At 40.9% G+C, this 27,996-nt stretch overlaps 1 protein-coding gene across 1 annotated transcript; it reads right to left on the reverse strand.

The window, feature by feature from the left end:
• Positions 1 to 868: 868 nt before the first annotated feature.
• On the reverse strand, positions 869 to 27,996 carry SLC35B4 (solute carrier family 35 member B4). Its single transcript, XM_001500799.6, has 10 exons — positions 25,887 to 27,996; positions 19,464 to 19,577; positions 16,589 to 16,691; positions 15,397 to 15,446; positions 13,043 to 13,124; positions 12,755 to 12,815; positions 10,834 to 10,943; positions 9,413 to 9,488; positions 6,719 to 6,794; positions 869 to 5,804 (listed from the first exon to the last, which is right to left on the reverse strand). Exons 1-10 carry the CDS (start codon positions 25,961 to 25,963, stop codon positions 5,558 to 5,560), a joined length of 996 nt encoding a protein of 331 aa, XP_001500849.1. The 5' UTR covers positions 25,964 to 27,996; the 3' UTR covers positions 869 to 5,557.

Raw genomic sequence — 27,996 nt, forward strand, 5'->3', positions numbered from 1 at the left:
CTTTAAAAGTTGCTTTCTCATTAAGATTTATTTAAAAGTAACAGACTGAAGATAAAGAGAGCTGGCCATTGCAGCATTTCAAAAATCAATGTGCTTCTATTAAGGCGGAGAGGTTTTGAGAGATTTGCTACAGAAACTTACCGCCATGACCTCCTAAAAGCTCCAGAAGTAGGCTGATCCTCTTTAAATTTCTGCAGTAAAAACAGACCTGCAGCCTGAGAAGTGGTTTGCGATCGATCCAGCTGCTAGGCATGAGGAAGACAGTTGCTTACAATCATTTCTAGTAAAATGTATCACCACCACCATGCAAGGAAAAATTGGAGAGCCTTTGAAAGGGCACACTAGCACTTGAAAGGTAATGGAGATTGGAAACACCTGCAAGAAATTTATCACTTTTATTAAGAAACAATGATTGTACAATTCAAGAGAAAACCCAGGTGTCTGATGAGTTGTTGCAGAAGGTAGAAAACTGCTCTTTATAAGAAATCATGGTAAAAAGCCTCATTCAGTTTGTTTGGTAAAACATTTTATTCACAAAACCTCCCTTTCCTCCTTCCCTCTGCTCAAATAACTCATAAGGCTGGAAGCAATGTTTGATATTTACACAGCTCCAAATCTGAATACTCACTAATGCCTTTTAGCTGTTCCACAGACACTCCTGTTGTCTAGACCCCCGTCCCCCATCTTTGTTCTTAAACCTAAGACTAAGTGAAGAGCTCAGAGGCAGCACAGATTGAATCCCCACCGGCCCTCCCCATGACGATGCCACGTGATCTGTTAGGAAATCCGACTTTAAAAATCAGCCTCTTTTTTGGAGGATGATGCCATTCTCTAAAATGAAAGCAACGAGCACAGAAATGACTTGTGATTGCAAGTGATACACAAAGACATTTTTATTGCGCTGGGGAATAACTACTGCTTCTCTCGTTCGTTCACAGGAGTCTTCTTTACATCTCAAGATACAAATAATTCAACGTGCCAAGGAATCATTACAACTTTTTCCTTAAAAACTATGGGTCTTATTTCTTCTGGCATAGACCACGCTTCCCCCACCAGTTATCTCTGGTACCCTTGCAGCTTGCCTTATGTGATTAACATTGAGGACATTTGGCAGGATGGTCAGCGATTTAAGTAGGTAAAGTTCAGGGGAAGTGTCTCAGTATGACACTAAGAGACGGTGAACTCCAGACATCAGGCGATACAAACCAACGACACCCGCCACGGAGATGTAGGGGTCACCCCAGGCAGCCTACCTCAAACACGTTTAGGAATCTTTAATGCTGCCCTGATAGGCCTCTCCTTGCACTGAGCACCAATGATGTGAAGTGCTAAATATATAATGCTTTTTCCCCTACCATCAGGCAATCAGAGAGCAAAAAGCTGCAGACCCAAGCAATCCTAGATGTCTGTCCTCTATTCCTTCTCTGGCTTGGAATCTTAGGAATGTTTCCTCTTATCTGCTTTCTTGCCAACCAGCTGATGAAAAGTGAGAAGAGATATCAGGAACCATTAGAAGCTTTCTCAGAAACTTGAAGGAATAAGAGATCTTGGGAGCCATTCATTTATTCATGAGACGCAAGTCAGACACTGTGCTGGGGCTGGTAATACAGAACTAAGACATGATCCCGGGTCCCTCCCTTCTCTGCAGTGTCTCCTGTGAGGAAGCTGCTGGAAAGAGAGAACACATACAGTCTCCCACCCCAGCTTGGGATGTACTGAACATATCCCAATACTTATGGCTAGTTCTTTTACTTACAAATATTGTTTATACTCATTTTCAGATGTCACGCCAATCAGTAATAATAGATTTTTTCTATATTGACAGTTCTTTTCAGCCTAAGAGTGAACTGCCACAGGTAAGTTCCACTCACATTTTTTAGGATAAAGCTATTGAGACTAAGATGCTCTGTTTATCTAATAAGGGCACAATTACTCATAATTTCATTTACTCCAAGCCAAAGAGAAACAAATTACAACAAACGTAGGCTCCTGATTTCAGATCTTGATGATGCGGTTCTTTTCGATGTGTAATTGTCTATCTGCTCAGGTCTTTGCGACATTTTCCAATATGTTGGATGGCCCACCGAGGAGTATGCCCACCAGCCCAGAGCTAACTCATTGGTTTAGAATTATTCCTGACCTCGTGCTTCCCACTCCCCCTCACCATAGGCATTTGGTACTGTTGAGTGAAGTTGGCTAGAGATAAGGTAAAAAGAGCAAAATAAGAAAACTATTGCTTTCCAAATATACAAGGGACCAGTGGTAAAGATTCTTAGTCCCACTTTGAGCTGTAACAGAATATATAAATATTTTTACATCAATCCATCATGTTCATACTCATCTACACATATATTTACATACTCTGCCAGATATTCTCATCCTTATAGACACACACTCCTAATATCAATGTTTAAAACAATGTATAATAAAATACATGCTACACAGGTAAAAATATCCTGTAAAAATCCACAAAAATATCCAGAGCCCCAAAGAATAGAGGCATAAACAGATACAAGATTATCGGTGTCGCAAGGAGAAAACTACAGGAGTGAAAGGAGGCTGCAGTGAAGACAGTGCAGGGCGGGGTTAGGAAGTGAAAAAATAGGGCAGAAGGGAGGAAACATGCCTAGGAAATGACCACAAGACATTAGAATCCTTTAACAATGTCAGATGATCTTCCCAGAATAGAAGAGGTTTGCTGGGAGTGGCACAGATCAACTCCACTTTCATGGCTTATCTTCACTTGTCCCACTGACCAAATTAAAGTACGGTAGCATTCCATTTTGGATAACTGGGCAGGAAGAAGGGAAAAAAAACTATTTGGATTGGGTCTAAATACTTTAGAGCTTGACAGAAACTTGTCAAGTGCATTAATGGTTGTTTTAGCTAGATGAAAAAGAAAATAAAGGATCAAAAATAAATTACTAATAAAAAATGAAAAAGCTAGCACTTATAATGTGACAAAAGAATTGTGATAAAGTATATGTAGAAATGAAATTAATACAATTCAAATATCCACTGTTTTCTCCTGTTACCTTATCAATGACACTGGTCAAGCTGGGCACAAGGGGCACACACACGCGCGCACACACACTACATTTTGTGGCTAGTGTCATCTGGTATTCGATCTTTGCTCTAAGGGTAGAGTTTGGATGTCTTAAACATCAATCTCTTTTGTAAACAAACTATATCTTCTCTCTCTGGGGCACAAAGTTACATGGTCTTGATCCAGAGAAAAAGGAGAGGCATTTAATAGACATTTCTCCTCCAGTTATGTATGAGTCTAATCCTGACAAAAGGGTTTATTTGCCCCTTTAATAAAGGTTGAAATCAGTTTCAACCTGGATCAAAAAACCAGTTATTCAAGGGGAATAAATGGTTAAAAAAAGTAGTTGAAAAAAGTATTAACTATTATCCATTAGACATATTTACTTATATCCTACCACTAGAGAGAAGAATCAATTCCCAGGGCATATAAGACATTCTGTTCTCACAGGGGTTCATTTCATTGTATGAGTGCCCTACTCTGTCCATACATAACCTCTTGTTAGTAAGACCAGCAGAGGCGTTCAGACTTAGAGGAACACACACTCTCTAAAACCAGAATCTGAAATCTAATGGACCAAGAAAATGCTGACTGTGTACATCGACATATTTCAATTACTAAAAATTCTAATATTTCCCATCAACATAAAAAGAGTGATAACTATGTTATGTAAGGCTCTATCCTATTAAGAATTATCCTGTGAAGACCTCAGATATGTAGCAATCAAACAGCCCGTAGGGACAGATTCTTCTATTAAGCCATAAGAAAAGTAGCTTTTGTTGTTTTTGTTTTTAAGGGGGTATTTAACACACGTTATTTCTAGCACCATCAGTCTGAGGAGCTCCACATACTTCACAGAAAGTACCTTTTGATTCCGTGAATGGGTTCACACCTAATTCAGCATCTTTTAGGGTAGACCCTTACGGGCACTGGAAAGCTGTCAACATCCAGAACAACAAATTGGTCTAAAAACCCTGTGACTTAGATGGAGAAATAGTACCGCCCCCCAAAAACCAAACCGGGGACCTGGAAGCCATGGCTCGATTTAAGATGGCAATCTGCACCCAGCACAAAGAGAAAGGCCTTTGTCTGTGTGCAAAGAGAGAGTGGCTGTTAATTAACTGCCTACCAAACAGCAGGTACTTGTGTGACGTTAACAAAGGCCCAGAGCTGAGTGAAAAGAGAGGAAAGAGAAACCTGATTTTCATGCTCTTCTCCAGAATGATCACACACAAATGACACGAGAGCACACACACCTACACACACTACACTGACATCGGTCCTCTTTCTCAAAAGTATCCCATGGGAGAAAAACCAGACCTTTGAAATGATGAGCAAAAGGGGGGCATGTTTCTATGAATAATAAAACACATACAACCCCCTACCCCCACAAATACCCATTCAAGAATAGTAAGAAACCTATAGGAAAAAAAGAAAAACTTCCCATTTTAGTTGTGATTTGACTTGATTGCTACACCACACTCACACCCACTGTACCTATTACTCCCCTCATTAGCCTGGCTGGTCATGAATCTATCAGAGCTGCCACTCGGAGCTGAATCTCCTTGGTTAAGAAGCCGAAGACTTAACCTCCCGACCTGGAGCCAGCCCTGCGAGTGCCCGGCTGGGTCCAAGGGGGAAGGTGTGGCTCTCTGGGGACCCACCAGGGCCAGCTTCTCCGGGGCCATCCTGGCGTCATCAGCTCAGCTCTAGGCTCAGAGGCTTCATGTAGAAGACGGAGGGAAAAAGTCTCTCTTTCCCAATTCACACACAGCCTTTGCTCCTTATTAACACTGCATAGAGATATGCTGCAGGTTTGTTCTAAGCACAGGGAACAGCAGATGTGAAAGCATATGACTTTTGCATAGGAAAAGAAAAAAGCAAAATGTGGGAAAGAGTTCCCACCAGTCTTGCTCCAGTGTCACCAGGGCTCGGCTCACAGAGACCACTGCTTCTTTCCGAACAAGCTGGAGAAAGTCCAACCCCAACATCACCGGTGTCTCAGTTCACCTGGCCACTCAGTCGTTCCTGACGATGACGCCTGGAGCGTCCGACTGACTGCGAAGCGCTGCTGTGGAGTGGAAAGCTGACAGGACAAAGGGACAAGGTCACAGGAAGATAATGACTGCTACGGCAGAGAATCATCAGAACAGCAACAAAAGGGCTAATCTTTTCCGAGACCACGGATATAAAACTAGCAGTGCTGGGAGCTCAGAATTCAACAAACAAGTGCAGTATTGAATAGTTCGGTAAACAAGACAGACATAACAAGTGAACAGGCTGCTCAGCAGTAGAGACTTCTTTTTTCTCTTTCAGGGTTGAGTTTCTATTGGGAGTCCACCAATGTTGGTCTGTAGAGCTATGAGAAATCTGAGAAGTCCCCTCCTCCTGAGGTTTCTCTAGTACCTGGCTGGTTCAACACTGGGGGGTAAGTCAGCATTAATAGGAGAGAAATGGTGGCCAGACCCTCGCTCACGACAATGACACTCGTCTCTCTATTCCAGGGAGACCTCAGTTCTTCTTGTCCTCCTTCTGAGGCTGGCTTTTTGTGGTCCCTAGGTTGTTCCACACCTCTGTGTACATCAGGGTCCCAATGAAGACAAACAAGGTGCCCAGCCAGTGCCACAGAGTGAAAGGGTTCTGGAAGTACAGGATGGAAAAGATGAGGCTCACAAACTTGCGTAGAGTCACGACGAGAGTGACGGTGAGGGAGGCGCATTCTGTGGTGAGGATGAAGACACCCCGGATGCACACGTACCTGTGGGGGGCGTTAAGGAGGTTTCCTGTAGACTACAGAGAGATCAGTGGGGAGCACCTTCTGACATGGCTCTTGGCTTAAATGTTCATATTCTGAGAACCAGAAAACATGAGGGTCGGCTACAGCTGCTCTGAGACTCCTGCTTGGTAGAATATCCTACAGAATTCCTGTCCTGCCATTCCATTTGTGGATCCCAACTCGAAACTGCCTGAAGACCTCCCATTAGTCTTATTCTAGATTCTTCCCACAGTCTACAGTGAAGGTCACCTCCCAAGTAATGACAGAGGGTCACACTCTCAGTAAGGGAGATCACCCCATCTTTATTTGAGCTGGTCCCCAGCCCTTCCATCCTCTCCTTTGCAAAGAAACTGTAGGGCAAATCTATGAGGTGACTTCAGAAGAATGAGGTCCAATCTGTTTCATTGTTTCAAACATTTGATAATTTTTATAAAGGATTTAAGGTTGTTCAAAAGAACCCACTTAAAAAAATTGTTTTAATTAATTTGAAATTTCTTTCAGAAATTTGTGGCAGCTTGTGAAATATGCTAGGATACTGGAAAACTCCAGGTAGAAATCACAGAACGTTCATGTCATAGACTGATCCTTAATTCTCCACTGACTTCCACACCTCCACCCAGAGCCTTTCCCGCATGGTGCCCTGGGACTCGCGGCACACCTCCACCCAGAGCCTTTCCTGCATGGTGCCCTGGGACTCGCGGCCTCCTGCACCACTAGCAGCTCTTTTGCCCTCCACAAAGGAGCTCACTGGATGGGCCTCTCTGTCTTCTGCTTACGGCAGAAGAGATCAAGGCGAAAACAAAACTCTGTTACTGCACTGTTAGCAGAAAAGAACAGACATCCCTATGCCAGAGTAACACAGAGAAGACCACACGGCAGAGGAGTAGAAAGGATACTGAGTGAAGACATTCATGAGGAGGTAGAACCACATGATGGGCACTGTCACACCAACGACTGGAACTTGATAGAGTTCTGCAAAGATTAAGAGGGGGACAGTTACATCACTTTTGACAACCAAAGTTTTCATCTTTTTGAATGAAGCAATACAGACTGAACATAATAGAGATGGCAACTTTACTTCCTTTGCAAACAGATTTGGACCATACACCACTTCACTTACCTTGATTCCAGGCTACATCAGTCTTAAGAGTCATTACAGTGATTTCTTAAAACAAATTATAATTTGTTTTAATTTTAAAATAAACTTTTAACCATTCACCTGAATACGACCCTACTTTACAAAGAAAGACGGTAAAGCACAAAAAAATTCAAAATGATATGGTTTTAACTGACAACACAAGAAGAAAGAACCAGCAACTAAATGCCATTTGGAAATATGTCCAATCCTACTTGTAATCAAAGAATTCTAAATTAAATAGGATTGTACTATTTTATATCTATCAAATTAGCAATAAAAAATGTATAAATATCCTAATCTGGCAAGGTGGTAGTGGAACTGGCAGCCATTCAGTTGGTGGGAGTATAAATTGTGGTGTTTTTTTAAAAAATTAATTTCACAATACTTATTAAGAGGCTATAAAAATATTGATACCCTGCTTAGGAATATAATCCTAGACAATACAAAAGAAGAAAAAAGTCCTGCATTCATTGCAGTACTATTTATAATTAGGAAAACTCTGAATCAATCTAAATGCCCACTGATGGAGCAATGGCTATGTAAGCCAAGGTCCTTGAACTACATGAGGCATTATACATTCGATAAAAAAGATCATAAAGATGATACATAGCCTCGTTAAAAAACTCAGAAGAAAATGAAAAAAGCAAGTACAAAATTATATCTAACAAGGATTACAACTAGGTGAGAATACAACATCTGGAAGGAAACTGGTAAAATGAAATTAGCTAATGTGTAGGGTCATGGAATTATAACTTTTCTTCCTTTAAATACATTTTTATGTTAGTTTTACAAAATGAAAGCTTGCACAGTAAATATTTGGGAGGAAATAAAATATTCAAGATCAGCGAGAATAAGGACATAGTAATCTTCAAAGGGTCAGTTTTTTAATATTGCTAAATTGTTTTGGGAGTTTGAATTATATAGCATAACTTAGAAAATTCTAACAAAGCGATGCTGAAATCTAGTTAGTAAACGAACATTAATTTTCTTTTGCAAAAAAATAGAAAGCTATATACATAAATAATTTATTATAACTGTATGTCTGGACTGGTGGGGAATCCCAATAATCTGGTATTCTCTTGTCTTTGAAAGACTCAGCAAGTATTGAAATGAAGAAAGTTAACTAATGCTATTACTGTTTAATAACTTTAGAGCATCACTGTATTAATTTGCTGAGAAAAGAGACAATCAGTATGACTTAAAATATTTAGATGGATATTCAGGTCCCTTAGAAAATTCAAGAATAACAGGTTCATCTGAGACACTTGACTTCAAGACAAGCAAGAGGGGGAAAAAAAAATGTATATTTAACATACAGATGAGTCTGAAGAAGTTGAAGGCAGATTCTAAAAAAATGTTATATTACTATCGAGCCCCCCGCAACTTTTAGAAGCAGCTTTCTAATAACGAAATCAAAATCAAAATCAATTCCAGGGGATTTGATTATGTGTTTATTTCAATAGCCCTTTGCTACTAGGGGCTCTCAGAGACCTTAAAAATCGCTGTGTCAAAGATCAGCTATATGTCAATTATATCTCAATTAAAAAAATCAGAAATGATTAATTCAGAGCCTTAACAAGTTTCTTACATACTACCTTCATCACACATTTGTTGGTGGGCAAATGGGAGAGGCGACATTGCAAACAACAGTTTACAACAGTTACAACTCGGTAACTCATGTTCAGATAGGAAACTAACGTTCACTTAGCACCCACCGTCCTTCTACAGAATACACTTTCCATTTTAGGGATGAGCGACGTAAAGCCTTAATTTTAAAAAGTTTATTTGTACCTTGTGTGTTCATTTGTCTGTATAACACACTAGGCCTTTTAGTAGATAGTTAGATTACATATGTAATTTCTTTCAAGTTAACTGGCAATTTATAGCTAATTTCTTAAATAGCCACTTTAAAAAGTAAAAACTAACTTACACTGTATACATTTGACTTAATTTTACATATTTCTGCCGCCTGTCTACCCTGTAAGTTGTTTGAAGCCCTGTCATTAGTTTTGCGTCCCTTCGCTCCAAGGCTGCTTGGACTGGATCTACGAGCAGGTCTGCCTTTCTCAGCAGAAAAGGAGGAACAGGAAGAGAGAGAGCTGGACTGCTGCCCAACTTCTCATGGCTCCAGTCTCTGCAGGGAGTTATTACTATTTGTTTGCATTCTCAAAACATCAAACATTCCACATTCAAATGCAAACACAGAAGTTCCAAAGCAAAATAGAAAATCTGAAGATACTCTCTTACTTCATTTGCAAATAATTGAGAAGCGCCTGTAAAAGCTTTTGTTGCTGCAACTACAGATTAATGGGGCACTCTATTCCTGGAAGGGGGAAGACGGGGATGGATGAGCTGGATAAGGTTAGGAAAATGGCAGTGGTCAAGTCAAGAGCCCAACTGAGACTCTGCCTCAGAAACTGTCAGTAATGCTTCTGGATAACCCCAAACTCACCAGACTTATTGAACAGAACTGCATGGTCATAAATATCAGAAGCCAAGAAGATGAAACCAGGAAGTGGAAGGGCGTGCTATGGGAAGAAATAGTTCACATAAATTTAAATGCAAAAACATTACAGAATAATACAATGATTAAAAGTTTTACAAGTTGTTTGACAAGCAGTATCAAGAAAAGCAAGCTAGACTTCTTAATGTATCCAGTGCTTCTGACCACTTGACATTGTATGGCATGACATTAACCACAAAGTTACAGTCCTTGCCCTTATGGAGTCTGCTGGTCATCACATATAAAACAAAAAAACGGAGCCAGCATCCTTTCCTCAACAAAAGGGAATGAGAAATTTAAACACAGTCACTTTGCCCAAAGGATTTGCTATGTTTTACTATTTTTAAGGATGGGTCAGCAAATATAATGGATTTAAAAATGACATACAATGTGAAGGCAGATTTCAGGGAGTTTAGGAGACTAATGAGAAAAAAGATTGGAGGACCATACAAGGTCAGGGAAAAAGAAACGAAGACAAGAATAAAAAGAGGTTGAAGAGGAAGGGGAAACATGAGGTAAGCAAAGGCTGGTGAGCCTGACGACAACTTCCCACCATCACCACAATACTGTTCAGGAATCACAGCTAACAGTTCCTGAACAGTTAACTGTGTGCCAGCTACTATGTTAAAAGGAAGACGTGAACCAGACAAAATGCTCCTTTATTTCTTAAATCCCCAGTCACATACTCTAGCTCCAATGAAATATCTCAAATTGCTCATCTGCAACTTTAGTACAAAAAGCGGGCAGTGAAGGAATCCCTGAGGTCACTGACGCTGGAGGCAATTACATCACCCTGACCCTGACCCCGAGGGGCTGTGCCTTGGGGGTTCTCTCAACAGGAAAGAGGGAGCAGGAGGAGAAAAGTGAGAGGAGGTGGCTCTAGGTCAGCAGTTTAACACAAAGAAGCAGAAGCCTGTATGATTCACTCATTAAACTCTCCATCCAATGAACAAAGCCCGACGAGGCAAGACACCTCTCACCCCAACCCCCCAACTCTCTCAACGACTTCCTGCACATATGCCCCTGGGCCTGCTGTTTTTGGAACTTATCTTCCTTTTCCAGGTTTAAATATTGGTTTTAACTTGATTTCATCTGTAGGAACATTAGGGGTGAAGGTTCCCTGTCTCTTGGGGTTGCTCCTGGTTAGCAGACTCGTTTTCTTCACATTGACTGATCACGACGATCTCATGTAGAGAACCGTGGCTCAGAAGACACATTAGTAGCCCATTAAAAGTAGTCTGTGGGGCCCAAAGCAGCTTACCAGATAATACACTGATCCTTCAACTAATCAAAAAGATGGAATATTATGTTTGAAATAACATATTATAATAACATATTTTCATATTCCTCAGGTTTAAGAAATTGCTTACATTATAAAACAAAGCCTCCTTGGAGTGTTTCCCAAATTGTTTGTATAGAGTCTCCTGGAAAATACCCATCCTCGCTGACATCAGAAGAGCAAAAGTGAGTGCGCCAATACCTGAAAGATGAACGTCGGGTTACAAGAGGCCTGCATGTGCTCATTTCAGATGTTTTCTTAAAAGAACATTTATTCATTAAGTTCTACAAATATCACAAACTAATTGTAGAACATGTACAAAATTGTAAAAAGAAATAAAAATCAACCACGATACTACAATCTGGTCCTTAATAGTTTGCTACATTTTTTTTTCTTTAAAGATTGGCACCTGAGCTAATGTCTGTTGCCAATCTTTTTCTTTTTTTCTTTCCTCTTCTTATTCCCAAAGCCCCCCAGTACATAATTGTATATTCTAGTTGCAGGTCCTTCTAGTTGTGCTATGTGGGACGCCGCCTTAGCATGGCCTGATAAGTGGCGCTAGATCTGTGCCCAGGATCTGAACTGGCGACGCCCTGGGCCACCAAAGCGGAGCACACAAACTTAACCACTTGGCCATGGGGCCGGCTCCTTTCTCTATACGTTTATGTATATATTTTATGCTAAGATGGTTTCATAATGAATATACACTTTTATATCTTCTTTCTCCATGATCTTTTTCCTGGATTTTCCTTCAAGTCACTCACTAAAATTTTTTTTTTTCAAAGGTATAATTTAATGGCTGCATATTATTCTATCATGTGGATGTACCATACTTAAATGTCTTATAATATGAGAATAGTTACATTACTTCCAACTATTTCATTGTTAAAATCAATGTTCATTCTTATACACACATCTTTAAACAAAATGTTGATTATTTCCCTCAGATAAACTCTCATAAGGGAATTACTGAGTCAAAGGTTGTAGACATTTTAAAAACTCAATACATAGAGTTTTTTCCAGAAAGGTTGTGTCAATTTATACCATAAACAGTTTATATGAAAATGATTGTCTTATTGCACCTCAGCAGCAATGAGAATAATCATTTATTATCTTGCCAATATAATAGACCAAAAATCAAAAGGGACCGCATTTTGGTTTCAATTTGCATTTCTTGGATTACTAGACTAATGAGGCTGAACATAAAATTATTGAGCATTAATTTTTTCCCCCATGCATTGTATGTTCATATCCTTTGCAAATTTTTATTTGATATTCTTCTGATAGTCCATAAAGATCCTTCGATGTTAAGAATAACAACCTAAAGGGATAAAGTTGCAGAGCCAAGAAGCAAGAATACAGTTCTTTCATTGCTCCTTCTCTTTCACTTGGTTAGTCGCAATCTATTATCACTATCACTGAATGCACCTGGAAAGAGTTTCACCTCCGTTTCACACACCGAGAAGGCAAAGCTCTACAGCAGTTGTCTAATTAACTCCACGAAGAGATACTTATACTTTAAAAAACTCCCCAGGAGATTCTGATGATCAGTCGGGGTTGGGAACACTGCCATATGGAACAGCTAAGTCATGAAGAAAATAAATTTAAGATTTAGAAATGGGACCTTTGGAAATTTTAAAGAGTCAACTGCTGCAATGTGCCCTTCTTTTGTAGAAGCTTCTACTCAGCAAACAGATCATGAAGAATGGATGACACTCTCGGCACTGCTCCCAGAGAGTGAGATGGACAAGCAGTCAGGTACTTTTCTTTCTCTACCAGTGGCGACCAAGAAAAACGTGGATGCATGCTGTAGAACACATTTCCATGAACGTGGACATTTTTTTTCATTTCTGGAACACGAAGTTTCAGAGATATATGATCCCAGGTGCCTCTCTCTTCCATGGTATAATTTGTTTAGCTGAAGCTTCTTGCCAAGAAACATGTCCCTTAGGAAGAAACTCAGCAAACAGAACTGCAGAGGCAATTAACTTTATTGTAATTACTGTACTTGCCTAGTAACCACCATGCAAAGGCCTGGAATCCGTCATTCTCACTCGAGCTGGACTGGGAAGTCTGGGAAATAAGAAAAAATACTAGGTACAGAGACCGGAACTACAGGCAAGGTGCTCAGATACAAGGGAAATATTTATGTTACCCATTTCCCTCCACTAGTCTCTTTCAGAGATTTGAATCCCTGTATTACACAAGCATTTAAATTTACTGCGTCATTAATAAATACCTGGGTCTCCAGGCCCTCATGGCAAGTACTGAATATAAACGATTTGTGAATCGATCCTTACCACCTGCTTTGCTGACATGAAAGTGCAAATAAATATCCCCACAGACACCAGGGCAATGGAGGTATATTTGAATATACTGTATCTGCAAAAATAAGAACAAGAACACCTTAGGAAAGCACAGATACGAATTTCCACATGTTCACAGTCAGATGGCGCATCAGAGTACAAACCACCAAAACAGGATCGAGGGGTCGCTTCCCAGCAGAGTCCAAGTAAGTCTGTGCGTGGAAGAATCAGGATGCTGACTGGTTTCTAAACAACGCCTGTCATGGTGTTGTTTAAAATAGTTTGTTTCCAATAGTTTGTGGACAAACAGACTGTTTCATCAGAAAACAAACACAAAAACAGACACAGACCAGACATGACATTCCATTCCACTCTCAGAAATCCAAACGAAAGCCTGACAGAGACCTTAACTGGCACCTGCTGCTTTTTCTGTCCTCAGGGCGCCCACGCCTGAGTGTGAGGAGACACACCACACCAGAGGAAGAATGGAGTATCAGGGACAAGTAGCAGCATTCAATACTCAGGAAATAACTCAACCGTCCAATTTCAGGGAGTGTATTTTTTTAACGTCTCTGAATGACTTAAATGTTGTTTTTAAATGTTGTCATAACTGGATAAAGGGAGGAACATTAAAAACTAACAGGACTATTGGCAATAATAACAGTGGCACTTCAAATTAACTAAAATAGTATCATTAACATCCCTCTCCAAGATAAAGCAAAAGGCCTCAGGAAAGAATTAGGAGAAATTAAACTTACAAGATGAACCATCCGAGATTTTCTACTCAGATACTGTTTAGTTCTGGTCACAGCACCCCATAAAAGGCCCAGGGAACTGGCTAAGCAGCAGAGCAAGGGGCCAAGACCCCAAGCTAGAGAAGAGGGGCGGGTGAGGAAACAGGCTGCTGGAGGCAGATATGAAAATAACGGAAAATCAAGACGGACAGGTTTATAACTCAGGCCTAAAAAATAACGAAGGGCGTGGGTCAGGTAAATATAGACCTGGCCTCCAAATCCTGGAATGAGGAGCACACTATGAACTTGAGGCGCTCTCAAGTTCAATAACTCAAGATAAATAAAAGGAGTTAGTAGGTTACTAATTCACGGGACTGGATAGTTACCTTAGGGAAATTCCTGCTCTCTGGGTGATCTACACTGAAGAGAGGCAAAAAGGCTTACAGAGACTCAAGATGACAGACAGGTAAGTTCTTCAGGGAAACTGAGATGTCTGAGAAACACTCCTGACATTTTGGGCACTATCAGTGGAATACATTCCTTTAATAGGTTCTTTTGTATCCCTGCTTTGAGCTAAGTCAAAGGTTGGAAAGACCACAGGTCTGTCCCAAGATGAATTCTGCGCTACCTAGAAGCACAATGGGTACTTCCAATGTAACGAACCTGACAATATATACATATGCTTAAATGCAGAGAGCCTAGCAAAGAAATCAACTACAATCCTCCTTATCTGGGGAATACATAAGCCTCAGGAGAGAAAGAGTTCCTGATAAGGAACCTGGTAAAACAGGACAATTGTCCTTTTTATGACACAGCCTTTATTATTTAAACTCTGGGTTCTTACCCTCTGAATTGACGGTTACTTTCCAAGCTGGTATAGAGAGTTCTAATGCTGGGGGTGGATATTGAATGCAGTGAAAAGTTGGCATTAACTTGTATAATTTTAGTCTTAATAGTAAGGGTGAACTTCCCCTGAGGAATGTTCCAGACTGTTTGTGCTGTTTCTCCCCACTGCCCCTCTCCCTGGGAGTGAGGGGTGAGGCTCAGAATCAAGATGGGAGACAAATAATTTTTCATGACTATTCTTTAGTTCATTTTGTAGTATTTGAATGACAGCACTGTCCCACAGAACTTCTGTGAAGCTGGAAATGTTCCATATCTGGGTTCTCCAGTATGATGACCACTAGCCACATGTGGCTACTGAGCACTTAAAATGTGACTAGTGAGAGTGAAAAACTAAATATTTCATTGTATTTAATTTTCAATAACAAATTTAAATGTAAATAGTCACATGTAGCTAGTGGTGACCATATGGGACAGTGTAGTTTCAGATCAATTGGCTTCATAGGAGAGTATGGTACTAAAGATTCAAGGATGACAAGAACTAATTAGTTCTACAGAGAGAAAATGTGGCTCCAAAGCCACAGGTGGGGCCTTTTACCTGATCCGGTGCCTCAGAAAGGTACGTCATTGTCACAGAGAGAACTAAGAAACAAGGGTGATGGCCAAGAGCAAACGTATCACCACTACGAGAAGAGGAATCCAGATGGCTAGCTTATGGCTGGGGCTCAGGATATCCTTCCGATACATAAAATATAAAAGAGCATTCTTTACCTTTTCTTCAAAATGATAATTCCTAGAATCATGTTGGCAATCAGAGAACCCTGTAAAAGGAGACAACAGAGAGTTTTAGTGTACTACGGAAAGACAATAACATAATTCCAGATGGACATGGGCAAGGGGGACAAACACCTGATGAATAATTAGCAAGGTTCAGGTGTTCTTATGATGGCAAAAAGTATAAACCAGAAAAATCTATCATGTAAAACAAGGAAACCTTTGAAAGATGGTAATGAGAACAAAAATGATCAATTCTCAATAACTGGTCATAGCTGAAGCTAGGGCTAACAGGAATAAATTAAAGACTTATTTTTGTCAAATTTTTTAGTATCTAATTTACGAGTTTTTAATAAGCTTCTCCTCACCCCCAGCCTTAATGAAAGAAGTCATGCAGGGGTCTCCCTCCTCTCTGGAAAGGTGTCGCTCAAGCAGCAAAAGTTTATTGAAAGTCTGTTATGTGCTCGATGCTTTGCAGGTGACCTTAGTAATTAGAATTAGCTCTAGCAAGTCCCTTTAGGAATAGCACATTCGAGCTCACAAAAATCTCAGAGCACAGAGAAATGCTCTAATTCCGATCGTCACCCATCCTGCATTCTGCTGCAGGTCTCACCACATCCCCCTCGAGGTCTCTCCTGCTCTTCAGGCAACACTCTGTTCTTATTTACATCCACACTCAACACAGCTCTCCCACCACACAAGATGCAAAGAAGAAAACCTCGCTGCTCTGGGAGAAGCCTACCTCCATCAAGAACTTCCATTTATTTAATGATCTTAAGTCTCTGCTTTAAAAAAAAAAAAAACAGAAAGAGAAGTATCTGTTTCATGTACTAGAAGCAAATGTAATTTTATGGAAGAAAGAAACAAAAAGTAAGAGATGATAATTCAGCTAAATAACACTGACAGCAAGTCTAAATACAAAATCAACCAGATGAAGGAAATTAAAGGTAAAATCTGTTTCCCAGGGAAATTTTAACTTTCTTTTTATTCATCACCCATAAGACTTCAGATAAATAAAAGTAAACTGTTTACTTTTACATTTCTCTCTCTTCGCCTTACTTCTCAGATGAAAGCCAGCCTCTGTTCCCTCATCCATGAGACCTCTTCTTAGACCCTAGTCTTTACTACAATCCACCCACTTGGCTGTATCTTCCAGAGTAACATAGGCGTGTGAGCCGGCAGCACTTACAGATCGAAATATCATATGCAGGGGCATGGCGATGTTGAGATTCAGCGCATAGTTGTTCACCACGCTGACCGTGAAGAACATGGTTACCATCACAGCGTAGTACCTGAAATGCAGGCAGCACAGCTCAGCACACAGAATCTATTACTTCAAGAAAAATCAAGTATAGAAGGAAATAGATATTTTTATTTTAAAAAGTATTTTGCTTATTTCCGCTGTAGTAAAAGATTGTATTACTATTATAGTGTGAAGTCAAATACATGTAAAGTGAAGTCAAGCACATATGAAAATACTTCGCAAAGCCAGACTAACTTGGAAGAAGCTTGAATCATAGAATATGTTTCAAGAAACACTATTTAAACATTTTTCAAATGTACTATTTTGATATTTTTCAAGCAACTGAAAACTAGGCTATAAAAAATGTTACCCGATAGACATCAATAGGTTTTTAAAAGTAAGTGGATAATTTTTATTATTGTGTCAGTTCTTTGTATATAATTTTCACATACCTCTAAAGAACTTGAAAATGGTTAAAATATTTCCTCAATACAACACATGTTTATACTACTAATTTTCACTTTTTCTAAAGAAAAGATTTGCTAAGTTAAGGGTTACTTTCAGCCTAGCAACTGTTAAAATTGTCTCACATTCTGAACCAGTGGCCTCCAAATTAAGGAGGACATCGTTTGACTGGTATAGACTTCTATTTAAAATCAGGCCCCTTGGTTTTGGAGCATTTATAGGTCTTTAAATAATAAAAAAACAAAAACTAAAAACAAATCCTGTAACCCTAATAACTTAGAAAGATGAAGAGATAAATAGGAATGAACACTTATAAACAAATAAATGAATAAAATAAATAATTTTACATTTGTATGCCCCATTTTGCTCTGGAAAATAAAGATGCTTTTCACATGTATCAGGTCAAACCATATAAAATTATATATTTTCTGTAGGTCAAAAAGGGTTGAATCAGCAATTTCATATGATTCAACCTAATACATTCAAAAAGAGAAAAAACAATATTTGAAATACATGAATAAAGAATGCAGGGCAAAGGTAAATAGGTGGTTCCATATCCTTCTGGAAATGTTGATCTTTGAGCACAGATCCCCACCCTTTTTCATCTTTGCACATCTGAAGGATGTGACAGCATGAGTCTCAATTATTTTCCCTGATAAGAACCTATTTTTCATTGCTGGTTAGGTGTGGAGCTATATGCTTTAATATGTTGTAGGCAGCCACACCATGGCTAAGTTAACACAGTCTGGAAAGTTTGAGAAGCTTTACAATGAATACAGAACACAGTGTTACACACATGCAAAGTTACTGGCAATAGCTATTTCACAGCTTCTATGTAATACACTACTCGTGACTTCACAAGGTTTCTTGCCAAATTTTCTTAGTCCTGTCTTGAAAAGATGCCATTTGGAAATAAAGAGAGTTCATCAGGTCTTTCAGGATAATTAATTCCAACGATTCCACATTGCTGCCTACACAGTGCTGCCTAGAAATTGCTCATGGGGATGAATGACATGAGCAAGATTTTGATTATGGTTTCACAGATAGAAAATAAAACAGCCAGCACAAATGGGACACAGACGGGAACATGGCTGTTAGGGCAAGGTCATGGGGAGCCTCAAAGGGCAGGGAGCTTTGGCTTCACTCTGAACCTAATGGTGACTGGAGTGCTTATGAGAGAGGGTGCCAGCATACAACGGTAGGAAGCTGAAACGGAGGGATGAAGAGGTGATGGGCTGGTGTTCCGTCTGCTAGGGTACCATTATGAAAGTTATGGTGAGAGTAACTATGTCCCTGAACTATGCTAGTGGCAGCCAGAATGGAAAGAGATAGTAGAGGGAGGAGGGAAAGGGTCGGAGGAATCAAAAAACGCTAGTCTTGGGAGCAGAAGTTTTATGCAGATACTAAAGCCAATGAAAAACAAACAAAAAAAAGTATTCAGAATATTCAGCATCGCAATGGGAAATTTAAAAATACAATATTAATAACAAAACTCAGCCAGACTTTCTATAGCAGGTTACTCAGGAATGCTGCAAAATAATACCAACAAGGAGGAGAATTAACCAGTCCTTGGATACACTGGCACCAGAAGGTCCCTCTCAAAGGGACTGAGTGACCCTATCCTACTAAATACAATTGGATGGATTACACTTTTATTTCAAGTCTCTCACAGCAAGAATGCTGAGTTTTCAATACGTTGTTTATTATAAGAACAGCTCTGTTTTCTATTTGGCCCCGTGAGTACAGTTATGCAAATCTGGACCAATGGACAGACGCATGGAATCAATAGTTTTGCCTTAGCTTGTCATTCATTTTCTTTTAATTGAGGTGAAATTCACATAGCATAAAATCAACCACTTTAAAGTGAACAGTTCCGTGGTATTTAGCACATTCACACTGTTGTGTAACCACCTCTATTTATTTCCAAAAGCCATTTGTTTCTAAAAACGAACAATGACACCACTCTTAGCATACGTGATAACTTTATCAACATGAGGATAGCATACATAACTATTTAAAAATTTTGTGGTCACAGTAGGCCTTTAAGTGACCATATACGATGCACACAGACACACGGACACACACACACACACACACACACACACACACACATTCACATGTATACACTGTTGTCTCCATCATAGTTATTTTAAGTGTTGTAGCAGGAATTTTATTCTTAAAACAGGTTCCCTGGAGTTTCACAACATATTAAATTCAGAAAATGAATTATTATTCTACTGATATCTTTGATACAAATCTTATAAAAGCATGTGTCATATTCCTTTTATGTAGGTACCAGAAAAGCTCTTAACTTTTTTAAAAAACAAAAGCTAAAAGAGGCTTCAATGGGCCCTACCTTATTGGGATAGCTGGCCGCTTCCTTCCCAGATCAGCTTCAAAGAGGAAGCCTTCCACAGCGATAAATAAAAATTGCGCAAATGTCACAATGTTCCCGCATCCTGGATGCTTCCTGTATAGTGAATAACAACAAAAAAAGTCACAAAAAACTGAGATAAAGGACACTAAGCCTTGTTATATGGATAGTTCAGAATAACAGGGAAGATTTCCATTACCCACTTTCCTTCTTTATCTCAGTTTTCATACCCCAGACCACACTCATTTAGCAATATATCTCACAAAGAATGTCAGGCTTTCTCATGTCACTCTTGCCTCGGTGTAGCAGGCCATGAGGAAGAATCACTGTGATGTGCTCGTTCCTGGAAATACGACACAACTTTGCTAGTAAACTGTAGGAAGCTGGTCACAGGTTCTCGTTGGGGTCCTCACTTAACCAAGAGAGCTTTAGTCAGGATCCTAGTCAGCTTAGGCAGCAAAGCCCAAGGACAGAAATATCCTCAGGTTTCCTAGAATGTCTAGATATTCTCCCGACCAGGAATCTCCGAGACTGCTGTCAATCAAAGACACGTACCCACGTTGATGACAGGGACATTACCTTAGATAGCATCCCCACCAGGGGCAACAATTGGCTTGTGGGGTGGGGTGAGGGGAATTTTAACTCTTTCTGTAAGTATAAAGCACAGATATACACACACTATATACACCAGCATACAGTATATGTGTGGGGTGATTAGGGAAAAAAACGTCTAAGCAGTGTTTCGGGGCTGGGGAGGAGCAGAAATGAAGAAAAGATTGAGAAATGCCACTATAATCTACTATTCCCCACAACCCTTAACACAGTGTTTTGAATACATTAGACACTCAACAAATGTTCCTGGAATTCAATCAAACCTCTTCAGTGATCTACGTAAGAGTTGGGGAGTCTTCCACAGTGACTATTAGGAACAAATTTAGAAGGTGGAAAATTCCTTTGACATCCTTCAAGTTACTTAAAATGTTTGTGGAGGATGGCCTGGTGGCACAGTGGTTAAGTTTGCGTGCTCCACTTTGGTGGCCCGGGGTTCACAGGTTCAGATCCCGGCTGTGGACCTGCACACCACTCATCAAGCCATGCTGTGGTGGTGTCCCGCATACAAAATAGAGGAAGATTGGCACAGATGCTAGCTCAGCGACAATCTTCCTCAAGCGAAAAAAGAAAGATAGGCAACAGATGTTAGCTCAGGGCCAATCTTCCTCACACAAACAAAAAAATGTTTGTGGTTTTCTAAAGCTTGTCCTCTATTGGGCTCTGCTCAATCACTGGAAGAAGTACAAAGTCAGCAGTTGTCTTTGTTTTCCTGAAGCTTCCAGATTTCCCATATTACCAATACTCACCAGCCTTCATATTCTGTATTTTCATCTTATCCAGAGACATTTACCTGAAGCCAGTGATTAGAGGGAGTTAACTGTATTATCATATATTAACATAATGCTATTTATTAAAAACAACACCATTCTCTATTGGTGGTACTAATATTAAAAAGCAGTGCCATGATAGACAAATTCTTAAACACATCCATCAGGCATAAAAATAGACAACTCCAGGCATAAGCCATCCTCATCCCGAGCTATGCTTACCATCTGAAGCAGGACTGTCGCTACCATTCCTGCCTGTGAAGGTCTCCTTGAGAACTACTGCTTTATACGCAATTCAACCATTTCTTTTACCACTTCTAACGTTCAAGGGCCAGGGCTAAACATTGCAGGAATCCATAAACAATTGTGTAAAACATCTATCTCATTCAAGGAGCTAATTAAAACCATTAGCCTAAATATGAGGGACAGGAGGAAGAACTTGAGCTCTAGAAAGTTCCAAGCGCAGTGCTTTTCAACACTGGCTGCGCTTTAAAAACCCATCCACCCGAGGAGCTCATCCTCCCAGTTCTGATAGGGTTGGTCTGGGGTGGGGCCCTGGAATCTGTACTTTTGAAAGCTTCCCAGTTGATTCTAAGGAGCAGCTGGAGTTGAGAGGCACTAGCGCAGGTCTGGGGAAAGGGGAGGTATGTGAAGAAGATGAGCGGGTCATTCTCACGTGGCCGTCACAGGGTTGAGAACCACTGTGCTCCACTGTTGTTAAACGTGCACAGGGACATGCAGGATCCAGCTCTGTCACTCACCCTGTGACAGTGGAAGTTAATTACCCTATCTATAGTTTTCTTACTCTTAAAATGGGAACAGTGTTGGTGTCTATCTCATTGGTTTATGGCAGAGTAAACGTGCCAGTCCTAGAAAAGCACTTAGCATAGTGCCTGCCACACAGGGAAAAAGGCAAAGACTAGAACCACAAGGATGAGCAGGATTTAGAACCTTACGTCCTGAAAGGTCGTCAGTCTAAGTATAGTAACCTTTTTAAAGACATATGGTCCAATTTTTCTCACCTATAAAATGAAAGCGCTATATTTTTAACCTTGTAGTGAGGATTCAATGAGAAAATATACGTCAAGTGCCAACCATGAGACTTAGCCAAAAAGGGACACATTCAGTTTCCTTGCTTTCCCTTCCATTTTTACCCAAAGCTTAGGCCAACTCAGTTAAAGAACAATTATCAAGGACATATTATGTGTAAAGTTAGGTGCTAGCTGTGAGGGAGCGCCCAGTGTGAAGGAGCCCTGATCCCTGGCTTTAAGGAAACGACAATAGGATGAGGGAGCCAAATAGACTATGAGACAGTGAGAACCCAGCGCCATACAGGGATGGTCAGAGGACCAGCCATGTCTCATGCAGCTCCGTGCCCCGCTCTCTGGGCACAGTCTGGACTTCACTCAAGCAACAGAATGAACGCGGAGGTGCCTCACTTTTAGCAAATATGATCTAGAATATTAGGATTGTACGAAAGATAAAAAGAAACAACTTATTTCAAAAAATGACTGGCTTTATAAGTGTATTCTCCATAGGATTTTTTAAAAGGAATCATAATAATTTTTAATTTTATCTTTATTTTATGGAGGTAGGTATTATTATGCCCATTTCATCGCTAAAGACACTGAGGGCCACATGGCATTGAGTTGGGTAAGTCTCCCAGGGCCACATGGCAAATAAATGGTGTTTGTGACCCCCTTATTATTGTTATTATTTTTATAATTCAGTGGTTTTTAGTATATTTAGAGTTGTGCAGCCACCACCATTATTTACTTTTAGGACAGTTCCAAAAGAAATCTCATACCCATAGGAGTCATTCCTATTTCCCCTCCCCCCTCCCTTGACAACCCTAACCTACTTCGTTTCCTACTCCATTTCCATAGGAATTTTAAATCTCCCTAATGAACTCACATAATTCAATTAAAAAAAAATCAACTTATAGAGCTTTTTAGGAAGACGTTGTATGGCTACCAATGAAACTATTTATTTTAACTGGAATAATTCGTTTTAAAACTTCAGAGTAAAAACTTGAATCCTTTTCCCTAAATCCCTTGTTTTCTTGAACTTTATTTCTCTTAATAATCATTAACTGCAGTTTCTCTTACTTTTAATCCTCTTCGGCAGGAATCCAAAGTTTTACCTTTAAAAAAACCAACTTCGAAGAGAAAGAATTGGGCAGACTTTATCCCTCTTGTATTTCTTATTCTGGATTTAGGAAACTTCCTCATTGGATTCAACATTATGTACTGGATTGAAAAATAAAATGGGGATAAAGAAAATGTTTCAGATTGCTTTCCTGCCAGAAGACATGCAACCCCTCGCCTAGTTAGTTAGCTGGCATGGGTGTACTTTGTTTCCAAGGTGGAAGGTAAGGTCTTTCAAAAGGGAGATCAAGGACTCATTCATTACGTTGCACCTACTGCATGGTACTTTATATTTTATTATGGGTCCCAATTTTAGGTATAAAAATCTGAAAGAAAAACCTAAATTTGTTTTCCAGTTTGGGGAAAGTGGCTAAAAATGTTTGCTTCACCCTGCAAGTCACAATAGCATTTCCTTTTATATTTAGTGTTCTTCTTGCCACTTATTGGGGCACCTAATGGTTCCAAGGAAGCCATACAAGAAGCACAGTTCCTGCTCTATAAAAATTTATGAGCTTTCCACTGTGGTGTCCCAAGATAACGTCACAAATTATGAGAAGGCTAAATCTACAAAGAACCTTAAAGACCATCTGGTCCAAGCAGCGCTTATTTTATTGATGTGTAACATGAGAAGTCATGAGTTGTCCAAGCAAATCAGGAAAAAGCTGCTATTCGGTCTGGTGTACCATTCAGGAAATTAGTAAATGTACCCCTCACCACTTTATGAAAACCTATTGCTATATGCAAAATCCAGATTTATAAAAAGATAAATAAGGAGTGATGATTTATTCACTTATTACTCAGTGTTCTAAATAGAAGCTGCTATCATGCATGGAAACATTCTGTAAAGTTAGATTTATCCACAACTTTTCAGGAACAGCTCATAAAACAAGATATATTTGTATGAAACCAAAGTTGTCAGAGAGAAGGGGAAGCAGAGGCTTCGAGCATGCACCTCATTTAATCCTCCAAACGCTATGAGGCTGGTAGAGCCATCACCTCGCTTTTACAGCTGAGAGAACAGACACAGGAGGTCAAGTAATTTAGCTAAGGGCTCACAACTAGTAAAGAGGGCCTTCAGTTGCCAGCATATTCTGAAATCATACAGGCTTTGGCAAGATTTAATTTAATGGCATAGTCAACGTGAATATTACACTATTATTCTCTGACCTTCATTTCCATGGCTGGCCTGATTTTATCACTTTTTTATATTTTTAAATCAATTTCCAAAGTGACCATCCTTTGAAGTGTACTAGCTTACAGCCAGATACATTCTTTTCCTCATCTTCGTTTTGTGTGTGTGTGAAGAAGATTGTCCCTGAGTTAGCATCTGTCCCAATCTTCCTCTGTTTTGTATGTGAGTTGCCGCAACAGCATGGCTTGAAAGGCAGTGTAGGTCTGCACCCGGGATGCGGGCCTGCAAACCCAGGGCCACTGAAGCAGAGTGGGTGAACTTAACCACTAGGCCACCAGGCTGGTCCATTTTTTTTCATTTTCCTATTTCTCACCATCTATTTCCAAGAAGACAAATAACAGATCTTTATCAATGCTTTCTGCATAATAAAATTCAAGCTCTGTAACTGCAAAAATTAACGCCACATGGAGTTTACCTTAAGTAAACTGGTTGCTTCAGAATGACTTAATCAATGGTATCCTTGATTAAATACATTTCTAGTAGGCACCACATGGGGAATTGGGTGGCCAAAACCTATGGGCTGCTCAAGTTCAAAAATTATCAGGAGGTTGAAAAAGATACTGGACTAAAAGTTCAGATATCCTGGATTCCAGTTCTGCCTCTGCCACTTACAAGTAAGTAGTAAAAGACCTTCTAACTTCTTGGGACCTGTTTCACTTTCAGTAAAACAGAGACTTTAACTCTTGACCTATCTTGTACACAAGATTGTTCTGATGGTCAATAATAATTTCTGATGGAAATAATGTGTAGATTCAGAAACATGGCATTAGATAGCACCATAATATTTTACAGCAGAGGAAAAAGGAGGTCCACAGAGGCTAAGGGACTTGAAAAAAGTCACACAGCCAGTGGACGACAGAGCCAAGACTAAAATTCATATCTTTAAGATATTTAGTCCTGAGCCTTTTCCAGTCCACCTGTTGACTTTCCTGTAACAGCTTCTATGCACTGAACTTTGCACATTACTCAACATTACTTGCATGCCACCTCAATAAAGCTAACCCAGTTTCCCTTTGGGAATGTGTCACAGTCATTCTTAATTTATAAAGTTACATCTCAAAATGCAAGCTTCCCAATGTAAAGACTATAACATCTTAAAGCTGGAAATGGTCTCTGGGGTCAATTGGGTGGATCTTCTGTATAAACAAGAATCTACTACATCACTGAGAGGTGTGTTTGGGCAAAGCACTCACGATCGTCTCTAAAGCCAATAAAACAAATGCTTTGCGGGCCACTTTAATACAGATGAAAACTTTCTTTGCAGCGTGTACAAAATCAGACTGCTTTATAAGTCAGGAAGCTTTGCTTAAGTCAAACATGAGGCATTGACGGTATTGAGAAAAGAGCTGGAGGAACTTTTCTGCCTCGAGTTCCCTGCCGACCTTGGACCAGTCATGTGAAAAACTCTCCTGTGAAAAATAGGTGACGACAGCAGCACCCCAAGCCTTCCGGTGAGAGGGATGCTGTGAAAGTGTTGGACGGGAGAGCGGAGGGTGCGCAAGACGACGACGTAGCCAGGTCAGCAGGGTCCCGGGCTGCCCCGAGCCGACGGGGGCTCAAACCGTCCCACCCCCGCCCCGCGCCGCGGCTGGGGGCGCATCCGGGGTTCGGCGAGCGGGGGCGCCTCTCCTCCGACTTCCTCGGCGCAGCCCCGGGAGCCAGGGGGCGGTCCGCGGGCGTCACTCACCGGGCCAGGAGCTCTAGGAAGATCACGTTACTGCAGCAGCCTGCGAACACCAGGCCCACCGCGATGGCCGGGCGCATGGCCGGTGCAGGGGAAGGGGAGCGAGCGCGTAGAGGAAGCGCCCGCCTAGACCGCTACCCCAGGAAGCCGGGCTGCTGCACAGAACATCGCCACTGTCCTGGGGCGCTGCTCTCTCCTCGGGCCGCCGCGATTTCCCCTTCCCCGGCGGCCGCCACCAACGCTGCCGGCTGAAGGGTGTAGCTCGCAGTCAGCTCGGGCCCCATTCATCCGAGGGGGCGTCCCACTCCGGGCCAGACTACACATCCCAGGATGCCGCGCGCCCTTACGTCAGGCTGTCACGTGTCCCGCGTCTGCCGGGTAGCTCCACGGGAAAACAGAGTGGGGCAGGATGCCCGTCATGCCTCTCGCGATGGGAGGCCGCGGGGCTTGCTGGGAAGTGAAGTTCGGACTCTGTCAATGTCGTTTCTTGCGGAGCCGCTAAGAGCTCAGAAAGAGATTCGTCCACCACTGTCACAAGCTCATAGCTGGCGGCACTGCAAATTCAGACCTGTGATTGTTCGTTGGAGATGTTCCGGCTTCTGAAATAATCCTCCTGAATAGAGTGAAAGTAGGAATTCCTGTGAAATTACTTTTCTACCTCTTGAAAAGAATATTGGACTCAGGAAATTCTGGGATTGAATCTCGGCTCAGCTAGTAATCAGCTCGGCTATCTCAAGCAACTTCTTTGAGCCTCTGTCTCATCACTAGGTAAAGATGGGAACAGTAATGCCTATCTTTCCTGGTCGTTGCGAGGGTTGAAAGCTGTGATCACCTGGGGATCGTGTTAAAATGCAGATTCTAATTGACTAGACCTGCGTTGTGGCCTGAGATCTCTATATCCTGTCGATCTGCCTCTAGAATCTGTAGATTAGTATCTCTGGTTCCAGCCTCTCCTTTCCATTCCCATTGACATTCGCTTATCCCCCTATAAAGGCCTCCTAACATTTCTTCGTCCCTTCAGCTTCTGCCTTCTTCAGCCCACCCTCCAGTCTGTCTCCAGACTATGTTTCCAAAAACAAACTCAAACTCTTTATGTCACACTGCTATTCCAAGATGTCTATTCTAATTATCTAGTACTGTGTAACAAACCACCCACAATGTAGTGACTCAAAATATAATGTAGAGCAAAAGTGTTTTTCTCCCTCTCACAGTTCTGTATTTTGACCATGTTCAACACACAGCTAGTCTGCTCTCCATTGGGGCTTCTCATGCATTGTGGTCAGATGTCAGCTGAAGCTGGAGTCGTCTGAAGGCTTGACTGGGCTGATGAACAGCTCTCTCCACGTGGTCTCTCTTATGCTGTGCTTCCTCACAATATGGTGGACTCAGGATAGTGGAACTTCTTACGTGATGACTGACTTTCCCTAGAACAAGTGTTCCAAGAAATCAAGGCAAAAGCTGCAACGGTCTCAGAAGTCATACAGTGTCACTTGCACCGAATTCTGTTGGTTCCATAGGGCCAATCGAGATTCCTTGTGGGAGGGGACAAACAAAGGCATCAGTTGTGTTTGTATGGGAGGGATGTCTTTGAAGACTAGCTCTTGGCTTCTCGTGTAAAATTCACGCTCAGTAGAAGGCATGCAAACACGTCACAATCAAGCGTTAGTTGACTGTGGTGAACTAAGTATACTGTAGTTTACTCTGCAGTTTCATCTCCTGCCATCCTTTCCAGTGCAACCTGGACTCCGGCCACATTAAACACTCTCTGTTCTCTGAGTGCACAGTGACTTTCAAAATTCACATCTGTGCACATGCTGTTCTGCCTGCTCGGAATACCCATTTCTCTTTGGCCAACTTCTACTCACCCTTTTATGGCAATGGGGGACAGTGGGGTGAGTAGGCATTTCTGCATTGTGCAGGGGAAGGTCCCCTGCTCAGACATCACCTTTCTGTGTGTAGCTTTTCTCTAGACCGTGCCCCTTTGTGGACAGGAACCAATATAACTAATTCATTTCTAGATCCTTAGCATCGTATACAGTGACTGGTACATAATATGTGCATATATTTTTTGTTGAATGAATGAGCTTGACTTCATCAAATAAATCACACCTCA

Source organism: Equus caballus, chromosome 4 (genome assembly GCF_041296265.1).
Source record: "Equus caballus isolate H_3958 breed thoroughbred chromosome 4, TB-T2T, whole genome shotgun sequence".
In the NCBI taxonomy this organism is placed as follows: domain Eukaryota; kingdom Metazoa; phylum Chordata; class Mammalia; order Perissodactyla; family Equidae; genus Equus; species Equus caballus.